At 41.7% G+C, this 10,824-nt stretch overlaps 1 protein-coding gene across 3 annotated transcripts in view; it reads right to left on the bottom strand.

Moving 5' to 3' along the window:
- LOC130184000 (septin-7) overlaps nucleotides 1–10,824 on the bottom strand; it is a 29,136-nt gene continuing 18,312 nt past the window's right edge. For 2 of the 3 annotated variants that reach the window (XM_056399737.1, XM_056399736.1), the window contains 8 exons: nucleotides 8,228–8,345; nucleotides 7,396–7,488; nucleotides 6,628–6,724; nucleotides 4,312–4,363; nucleotides 3,511–3,636; nucleotides 1,451–1,586; nucleotides 1,215–1,360; nucleotides 1–862 (listed from right to left, as the gene is read on the bottom strand). In XM_056399737.1, the coding sequence (XP_056255712.1) occupies nucleotides 826–862; nucleotides 1,215–1,360; nucleotides 1,451–1,586; nucleotides 3,511–3,636; nucleotides 4,312–4,363; nucleotides 6,628–6,724; nucleotides 7,396–7,488; nucleotides 8,228–8,345 (805 nt within the window). In that variant the 3' untranslated portion in view covers nucleotides 1–825. Of the gene's footprint in view, nucleotides 863–1,214; nucleotides 1,361–1,450; nucleotides 1,587–3,089; nucleotides 3,111–3,510; nucleotides 3,637–4,311; nucleotides 4,364–6,627; nucleotides 6,725–7,395; nucleotides 7,489–8,227; nucleotides 8,346–10,824 lie in introns of all 3 variants that reach the window. The other variant, XM_056399735.1, reaches the window with a different exon arrangement.

Raw genomic sequence — 10,824 nt, 5'->3', positions numbered from 1 at the left:
TTATTTTTCCCCATCACAATTTTATTATGTGACTTTGTACAATAAAAACAAAAAACGAGACATTACAAAAATACAGATGCAGAACACAAAACTGTGCTAAATGTGATACAAAGAAAAGCCAGCTTGGTGCAGTGACTGAGTTGTCACCCGTTTGACTGAGGAGCCTCGGCTTCAGCTTTCCCTCCACCATCCGACAAACCTGTTCCCCGGAAAGATTTGTTTGTGTAGGAAAACATCTTTGTACAGAATCGGCACAAGAACCTCAAATGAATTCATGCAGAAACACTTCATGAGCAGTTTTTCATTTCAGTTTGTTTCACTCAGCGAAGTCAGGAGTACACGCTTGTTTTTCCAAGAGCGGGGCGAGAAAACATGATGCAGGAAACAAAATGAAGACAATTTATACACCAGGGCCAAAACAAAAGAACAGTAAGTATTAAAATGTTACACATGAATCAAGTTAAACGCTGCGGCTTTGCATGACATGAGACGGGGGAGCAGGAGATTAAATGTGATTGTTTTTTGGCATTAAAAGGAAACAGTGAAACATCGGACGCTCCGACAGAAGAAGAGGAAAGATTGAACTCTTTTTATGTGAATATAGTTGTTTATGTGAGCGATGACCCAGATCATAGGACAGTGATAACAGTTCTTTAAAGAGGAACATGAGGGAGGAAAGGCTGGTCCGGACGATACTGCCCCCTGGTGTTCACTGGATTATTACACAGTCACATGGTCAAACTGTGACTGATCGACAGAGGATCTGGCGATCGAGGCTGGCAAAAATATAACACACCGTAACATCGGGTAGGTCCTCCAGAGTCGTTAAAATATCTTCTTCTTCTTGTTCTTTTCCAAGGTTCTGTAAAAACAAGACGAGAGAAGAAGAGAAGTCAAGCATTCGTCCGGTTGGTCTGACACAATCCCTCTCGTGTTCGTGCCTTTAATGTTAAAGTGACCTGGTTTATTCAGACGTGACGAAAACGTGTAGAATTACAACAACGTTCATGTGATGAGGCGGAAAAATGTCTCGCCGGTGACGGTCAGAGCAGCAGCCATATTGTTTTTGATACGATATCTCAGTAACGCCTTGAAGGAACTTCTTTAAATCTGGTTCAAAGGTTCACTTAGACTCAAGGATGAGCTGATTAGAATTTGGTGGCTAAAGGTCAAAGGTCAAGGTTGTGGTGACCTCGGTGTGTCGGTGTGTTTACCTGGAGGCGTCGAGCTTCTGCTGCTCCAGGATCCTCTGCTGAGCCTCCCAGCCGGCCTTCTCCTCCTCGTGTTGGCGACGTTTCTCCTCCAGTTCTTTGTGCTGGGCCTCCAGGTTCTTTTTCATTTGCTCGTGACGCCTCTGGAGCTGCAGGGTCACCCAAGAGCAAAATGTACAAAGGAACCAAAACTAATAAACATATAGTTTTTTTTAAAAAAGCAGCATCGTCGGTTTTACCTCAGCCTCCGAGTCTCTGAGCTTTTGGAGCTTCTCTTTGACCTTCATCTCAAACACTTGCTCCATTTCTTGTTCCATCTTCTTCATCTTGGCCACGTGATCCCGGCGCTCCTCCTCCATCTGGGCTAGAGGACTCCTGAGGACACAACGCAGGTTCACACAAACAGCGCACGGCGGCCGCTACGTGGATCGCAGCGCAGGAGGACATGCACTTAAAAGAACACTTTGTGACTGCGATGAAAAAGGAGAAGAAGCAGGACCAGGGGGAGGAGGAAAGACCAGCTCGCTCGCCGTCCCTGGAAGCCCTCGGTGACAGGCGGCTTCCAGCGAGGGTGGCAGCTGGAAGGTGACAGGAGCTTTTCAGGAGAGAACGAAGCCTAACGTCTGATTCAGCGTCTCGACTCTTCCTGCTGGTCAAACTTATAAAAACACGTTTCTGTAACAGTCACTGATTTCATCTCGTTTGTAAATGCGAAACGTGTCTGATGAATGTTTTGAACTTTGTGCTAATTAGCAAACGTTAGCGTTCTTTGAGTGTGTCCACATTGTAACACAGTAACTAAACAGTACAGAGAAATGTGGGCTCACTATTTGGCAAGCAGCAGGTCACTGTTGCCCTTTTTATCTAATGTGTTATAACAGCTTATAAATGATTTATAAAGTGTTAACAAGCTAATTAATGAACTAGTTATAAACCATTCATGAATCCTTTATAAGGGGAGTCCGGTACCAACCTGATTGTTTTAATTTCACTGATTTTGTAACGTAGTTTTTGAAATAATAATATAAATGAATCATTATCATAATTAAAGATTTGAACAATACGACATGAACGTGGTGTGAATACAAGCTGCCTCTCGTGCGACTGCGAGCTTCCCTTGTCGGACAGTTCCCTTCTTCACGCCGAACTGGAAGGTTAATGAGCGAGTGGTTGTGTCGTGGTTAATTAATCAGAAAAGTGCGATGAAACAGCAGAGCAGGAAGCTAAGACAGCTGATGGCCAACAGGCCTTAGAGACAGGGTTCCCACACCTTCTCAAACATTAAATTCAAGGACTTTTCAAGGATTTTCCGAGTTCAATTCCCTCAGATTCACAGACTTCACACTGCAGAGCTTGAGACAGGGATCGAGGTTAATTCCTGTTACAGCACTGAGGGTTTTATAATGAGAATTAACTACACAGATGTTCACGGACAATACTGGAGGAAAACTTCTGGATTGTGCTGTGTGGCAGTGATGGCAGACTTCATGGTCTCAGCCTTGTTTTACCAGTGGTAAGTATTGTTTGAACAGATAATATAAATTCAAGCATTTTCAATGACCCGTGTATATTTACGTGTTTTCACAAACTTTCAAATCCTTGATTTTTTTCCCTTAAATTCAATGAAATCTGATGAAACGTATTAAGGATCAGGAGGATCCATGGGAACCCTGGAATAACTCTGATTAGATATATTACACACAGCTCATGCAGAAGCTGATAAACTATGATATTTGTATTGTAACGTGATTTAGGGCCAAGAAAAGAAAAGAGATTCCTATCAGGCGGGGAAAAGGAATATGTTCAGAGAGAGAGAGAGAGAGAGAGAGAGAGAGGAGTGAAACTGATTCTTTGGAGAAGTTAAGTGAAATCACTTACATGCCGTCAGACGTCTCAGGTCTAAAAACAAACAAACGCACAGACACTTAGCATGCGGCCATAAACCATGCGTTAGCTTGTGAGGGTGTGCTGGTGATCACTGACAGCTGCAGCCGGATTAGCAGCTGAATTAGTGCCGTCACATTAGACACTACTGATACTGGTGACTGGTTAGTGGTGGGTGTTAGTGCTAGTTATGTCTGGGTCTGGAGAGGGTTTAAAGCTGATTTAGTGACAGCTTGTTCGTTCTAATCTGCAGGTCTCTCGCCCCAGACTTTGACCTCTGACCTGCAGGTTCCTCCACGGTTACACAGTGATCGATGTTCTCACAGGATCCTGATGAAACCAGGATCCCTCCACCAACATTTTCCCATCAGCTCACACTACAAACAACAGCGGCGTGTCGATGCTGTGGACTCACTTGGTCAGCTGCCCCTTGTTCTTGTTGTTGTCCACACCGTTGTAGGTGACGGCGGCTAGCTTCTTGCTGCGGTAGTTTTCATAGTGAACGTTGTTGGTCACGTCCTTCAGGTCCTGCATGTGGGTCCTGGAAGACAACAACAACAAACAGGAGTGACGGTGTTTACTCTCACCTGAGTGGTTCACTGACGTTTTCAAATGAGAGACTAATCTTTCCATTAACACTGTGAGATTATGAGAAATTATGAGAATTAAATCCAAATATTGTGAGAATAATGTTGTAATTTTAGGTTCCGTGTTGTTTTAGAGGGAAATAAAGACTTTACTCTTTAAATTTCAGATTGTTTTCCCTCAGTGTGGCTCTAATGAAACTCTAATTGCAGGTGCATTAAACCTGCACAAGCGTTAAGTTTAATTATGCAACTTTCAAAATGAAAACATTTCACCATCATTTATTCACCAAACACTTTCAGCCATGTTCCCTTCAACAGAGCCGTGTCTGAGGTTCTTTACAGTTTCCTTATTTACAGTCCATCGATCATCACATTCAGACTGACAGATCACCACACATGCAAAGTATTCGTAATATTTATGGTGCTATCATCTTTTTTATAATACAAATATAATACAAATAATACAAAAATACCAGATTTATTCCTTGTGGATTTACAACAGAAATAAAAACGATGATAATTATGGAAAATACAACCGTAAAACCAACTCTTCAGACACAGCTCAATAAAAACAAACACACAAAACTGTAACATTAAATGATTAACTCTTATTATGAACTTTTCCTCACCTGATGAGCATGTTCCGGAGAATTGTGAAATCACAGTGTTCTCCGTTTTCCACTGTAGGAAGAGAGAGAGAGGAGAGAGAGTTCAGATACAACACAGTGGAGAGATTATAACACCACAACCGATCGCTGCAGGGACTCGGACTGAAACACACCGATTACCAAAATATGTTCGACGATGCAGCTGATGGTTTTCAACACAACAACACACTAAAGAAAAATTACAACGACTTTTGTACGTTTTTGTTTTCGAAGCTCAGGTCACAGATTTTAATTGGTTATAACAAAGTGTTCTGGTCAGTCACTGCTGATATCTCTGAATGAACGAGGTAATAACACGGTAACAAACAGAAGCAGTTATTTCTTATAAACCAAAAAAAATCAAACATGCATAAAACATAAAAAGATGAAGACAAAATTTTAAAACTAACAACATACATGACCTGATCTTTATTATTATAATATTCTATATTTATATAACATTATATAGAGGCCATGTGTTTATATTATATAATATCTATCCAGTTGTGAAATGCAACAGAAAACCTTTAACAACATTAATTAACTACCTGTTTATTTTTTTGATGCATTCAGTTTGATTTCACTTGATTTATATTTATGTCTAATAACCTGAGATGTATTCATTTATATTTCTGACTAGTCTAGTCATCAATACAACTGAACACATCAACAAATAAACAGGCAGATTAGTTGTTGAAAATACGCTATTTATCATCTCTTTGTTGGTCTTGACACATTTAATATCTGATCTCTTCTCTAGTTTTCCCACGCAGTGAGTGGATGGCTGTAGTACCAGAAACCGTCAGCAGGTGGCGTCATGTGCTGCTGCTGCTGCTTCTCTTCCTCCTGCAGCAGTGAGCGTTCTGCAGACTGCTGAGGTGGATTGACTTCCACAGCTTCTCAGGAGCCTTGCACTCTTCCCCTCTCTCTCTATATTTATACTGACGTGGAGCCAAAAACATCTTTTCTGTTCCAAAACTCTCTTCCCAGTTTCATAAAAGCATTTTTCTACGAGTCGCCCACCAGGCTGAGCCGCACTCAGCTGCTCGAGACGACACGAACACAATCTATGATCCACCGTCCCTTCACTGTCTCACTGCCATCACACTTCAGACACGTTCACAGGTTCCTCGTCGCTTTAAGCCGAGTACATTGTCATGTTTCATGTGGTATACCACAATGTCACAGCAACTTCCTGTTGTCAGGTCTAACAGGACTCTGATTTCCTGTCTTAGGTTCCCACTGTATGTCGCCATTTCCCCGTCCTCTGATTATAACAAGTCGTTAACTGGCAAAGAAACAAGCTGATTGTCTGTAAGCCGCTGCATGTGACTGATGATCACATTAACTATTGCACCCCCCAGTCATTTTGCAGTGGACATTTATATTTATATATTTATATTTTTCTATTTATTCTTCTCTTTAACATTTCTTCACATTTTATTGTAAATCTTTTATCTTATTGTTACATTTTTCTATTTATATCCAAGACATCTGACCTGCAGTTACTGGCGTGTTTCATCTTTCTCCATCTTTCTTTTCTTCTTTCTATGTTTATTGATATGAACCAAAACACCGAAGCAAATTCCTCGTATGTTGAAAACCTCATGGTGATCACGGTTACAGGATCAAAAACCTTGGGACAGATTCAATCCAATACAAATGCTGTTTAAATAATCTTCCTTCAGTTTTCATTTTGGGTCTTTTACTCCAGTTTTCTATAATATGATAAAATCTTCGTTTTTTATATACAACGCACCGATCGAGTGCATCACTGACCAGTTCACTTTCACACTCTTTAACAGAAGGACTTGATCTTGTTGGCTCTGAACTGTGGGACGACTCGCCTGAATTACATCAAATTCATATTTAATGAAGCTTTCCAGGAACAGAAAGGTTTCCTGGTGCCGCTGAGCTTTGACTCCTGCAGGGTTTCCACTGTTTGCTTATTACTATTATTTAAGTAATCCACCTTGATTAGCAGAAGCCTGGTAGGAACAATAATCTGCTGAGATGGTTTTCTTGCTGAGAATTTTATTTATGTAAATAAGCACATAATATGAATTATCTTTCATTAACTACTATGAAATAATTATTATAGGTTATACTTATAATTAGTATAACCTTTGTATAGTTGTCCTGCTCATTATACATAAGATAAAACAAATGCTTCATATGTGGAATTTGTATTTTGCGAATAATCCATTTATACCGTTGGTCAGTGTTTGATTTCAATAAAACTACAGGAAATAAATAAAATTGGAGCAATTAATTCTTTCAGTTATTTCGACCTCTCACCTTCAGCCACGCCCCACGGGTACTGCCTCCCGCGCACTCGCTTTCCATTGACCTCGATGATGGTGTTACTACCGACTACGGCCAAGGGTAAACGATCCTGCAGAGAGAGGGGAGGGGTCACAACTGTTGCACGGCTCACACATGATGCTATAAATACACTGCGACCGTGCGCTCACACACACTGTGTGTGACATGAACCCAAAGGTCCTGCATTAAAGAAACGACTCAGCTGATGGGAATTTAGTGAAGCAGCAAACTGGATCAATATTTGTCCAACAACAGTCCAAAACCAAAAATAATTAATTAAGGTTTGAATTCACCTTTTACTGGTACTTGTATAAAACATAACAGAGTTTCTTAAATCACAATTCTCAGAACAATCTCAGCTCTTTCTGTCGTAGAGAGAAGAGATGTGAAAAATTGAAGCCTGGTTTTTTGAAATTCTTCAAATCTCTTGTGAAAAACAAACCTTTACTGATGTGGATGAATTGTTTTGGAGCTTGAAATAGATTTACCAAAGTCTGCAGGTTCGTAACATTAGTGCAACATGTGAGTGAAATAGTAAATAAATGTGTTGTGTTGTCACTCGGCTTAAACCAAATTTTAGAGGCTGTGAGTCACGTACGATCTCATAATGGAAAGTGGAGCGTCGACAGATTCTAACAACATTTAAACCACATTTCTACAGTGTTTTATCTCACAGATAATAATAGAAACATCCGTCGACCTCAGAGGGTCAAAGTTTAAGGTCACGTTAGAAGAACAGACCTTGATTTTCCTGATCATCTTCATCTCTTCCTCATCATCCGTCTCTGGGAACTCGTAGATTTTGATTTTGTGCTCCTGGATTTCTTTCATGATCTGAACACGACAGAGTGAAAAAAAAAAAAAAAAGGGAAAGTCTGGGTGAAATGGAAAATCGTTCGAGCAGGTTCATTTAACATCAATAGTTCCACTGACACACACACACACACACACACACACACACACACACACACACACACACACACACACACACACACACACACACAGTCCATTTCTATTCAAAGAAATAAATACAAATCTACACATTAAATTATAAACTACAAGTATAAATGGAGCAACAGGAACGTGGAACACAACTGAATTCAGTAAAGTTTGTTTACATATATTAACTAACAAATACTAATATTCCACTTTTATTCCAGATATGACAATATTTGATGCAGGTCATGTAAGCAGCATATTCGGTTTGGATATTCCACATTCTGCTTTTTTCCCACTTAACACACGTGATAATATTGATAATATTTGGAGTTTTAGGAGCATTCACTGGACGGATTCACAGCAGATTCAGGACATGCATCTTTGCAGCGCAGCGGCGGAGATGCACGCCTGAAAGAATAACCCACATTTCTGGACCAGACGGAGAAACACACACTGTTTTTTAAACATTTTGAAATGAAATTTGCACGCCTGCATGTAAACCTGAATACAAGTGGAATATTAGTATTTCATCGGCCATGTGAATAGCTCAGGAGGGATAATGTCTTTTTCAGAGCGACTGAATCATCCAGCCACATAAACAGAGCACAGACACACCTGTAACACCGTAACACACCTGTTTCTTGAACTGTTGACACTCCTCGGGAGTCATTGTGTCGGCTTTGGCGATTAGGGGAATGACGTTTACTTTTTCGTGTAACCGCTTCATGAATTCAATATCGAGGGGCTTCAGTCTGGGGACAGAGGCAGAGGAGACACGAGAGACAAGGTCGTCAGTGACAGGTGACAGGTAACAGGTGACAAACACAAACTTTAAAAGGGGTTTAGTTGTTGATCATTGCCGCCTCTGGCTTCCCAGTTCTCTGTGACGTGTCTTTAGTAGTTCCCAGGATAATAAGAGAGATTGAACATCGAGCCAGTCTGATCAGCAGCTACTGGAACAGCTGGTTTGAGGTTATTGCTGCCGGAGGTTTGGTTCAACCAGTTATTAAATCGCTCACTTTTTCCACCATCACTGTGAATGTTCAATGACTGTGTTCAATAAAAAGAGTTTAATTGTGATACTAGCTTAAGGACACTGTGTGATGAAGATGAAATCCCATTTTATGACCAATCAATGGTCAACAATCCACTTTACAAACTGATAGATTAACCAGAACGTTGCTGCATTCACAGTTAGTTGGTAGAGTTTGTCTCTGTGTTACTGCTTTGTTTAAAATGGTCAGTCGGAGTATACGGCCGCTTTCTGTGTCGAGTTTGGTCTGTTCAGTTATTTATAGTCACGTTTTGTTCTTCAGACCTGAAGAAGCCACTGAACACGTTACATAACGCTTGTTTTCACAGTACGACACATCAACAAAAAACTCATCCTTTCCCTTTGAAACACACCCAAGCACACACACACACACACACACACACACACACACACACACACACACACACACAACACACACACACACCACACACACACACACCACACACACACACACACACACACACACACACACACACACACACACACACACACACACACACAGCGAAGATGCTGAAAATGAAAGGAACCGTCCGGTGCTTTTCATTTGCCAAGAGAGCGAACAAGGCCGTGGTCAGTGCGCCACACACCGGGTCACTGCGGGCCGCCAGGATCAACTGCACTGTACTGCAGAACCACCCTTTGTTGTAGGCGGCAGTGTGTGTGTGTGTGTGTGTGTGTGTGTGTGTGTGTGTGTGTTAACGCTTGGCTGTGGCCGCAGCCAAGACACAGGGGTCTCTGGGTCAGCGAGCTCAGGCCAGATTACACTAATGTTATTCCTGGCCGGTTGGAGGCCAGAGAAAGCCGAGTGACTGCTGTTCGTCTGACGAGCAACACAGACACACAACACAGACACACAACAGCTTGTTTACTTCCCATAATGAGGTGAGGGGAAAACCTCTCCAGAGGACAGCTACAGCAGTAACCACCTAAAACTGCAGACCGGTCCCCGACAGGTTGATCCTCGGTGCGGCCGGTATGTGACCCGCCCTCGGTGACGAAAGGAACGCAGCGCCGTCTTGTAAACGCCCCTGAGCACCGCATGTGTAGACAGTTGCAATGCTTCATCTGTCCACCAGGACGAGCAGTAGTTCGTTTCAGCTTACTGTCATCACTCTGACCACGCTGACCCAGCACGCCTGAAATCAGCTGCTCATATTTCATGTGTAGGAGGAGGAGGGGGCGACTTCTACAGATTTCATGAGGCTGGAGTTTTAAGAGCTGTGCTCCCACTTTTTTATATGGGATCTACCAGAAAAGTCATTTTTTATTATTATCATTTCATCACTTCAAGAATCATTAAGGGGAAATATGAGGGTAGAATTGAGGTTTATGTTGTTGTAGCTGCTAAAGTTATTAAAGTTAGCACGCCATAAAAACAGCAACTACTTCAAACGGTCCGTTCTAAAGTTTATCTGGAATTAAACAAACATTACGAACCTCAATGTGTTTTCTCATGTTGGATCGTGAATTTTCGGCAGCGACTTTGGTCGTGGTAAACACAGTGAAAAAACCAAATGAATCTTTCTTTATTTTCTAAAAATTGGAACAGGGACTTCAGGTCAGACCCTGGTCTCTGGTGAAGAATCTTTATCTTTATCTAATGTCGCCTCTGCCAAGTTCAAACTGAGCTGCTCAACAATGCGTCAAGCACAACATGACAGAGTGGAGGAGTTGGCTGTGATTGTTTTTCCTCCTGTGATGAACACAGTGTATGGTCTATCACTTTTTCAAAGTAAAATAAAATGAATTCCTCTGACTCAAAATTGCTTCAAAGTAAGAGCACTTCATAGAAATGAAGTCAAAAGTACAATATTTGTCTTTTAAGTGTAGAGGAGCAAAGGTTTATAAATCCTTTGCTGGACAGAGAGAAAGACAGAGAAAGAAAGAAAGATGACCCTGTGGTGTCCTGAGGCAATCACATGGTTTATGTGTCAATGTGTTTTTGTGAACAAACCACCATCTAATGGCTCCCTGCGGTTGAATGAGCGCCACTTGAGTGGGTGTGTTTACTGTGGAATCTAGACACATCTCGTCAGGCAGCTGGAGAAGGGGAGGAGACAGTCAGTGGCTGGAAACTGGCTGGAAGCCACAGAGCCTTCGGCAGGGGGCAGTAATTCTGGGTGGCCGAGCCCGTGATACTGAAAGTCAATCTGGGCATTTTCTCTATCAGTCACCTC

The sequence above is a fragment of the Seriola aureovittata genome, chromosome 16 (assembly GCF_021018895.1).
Source record: "Seriola aureovittata isolate HTS-2021-v1 ecotype China chromosome 16, ASM2101889v1, whole genome shotgun sequence".
NCBI lineage: Eukaryota > Metazoa > Chordata > Actinopteri > Carangiformes > Carangidae > Seriola > Seriola aureovittata.
This window is presented reverse-complemented; position numbering and strand designations above follow the sequence as displayed.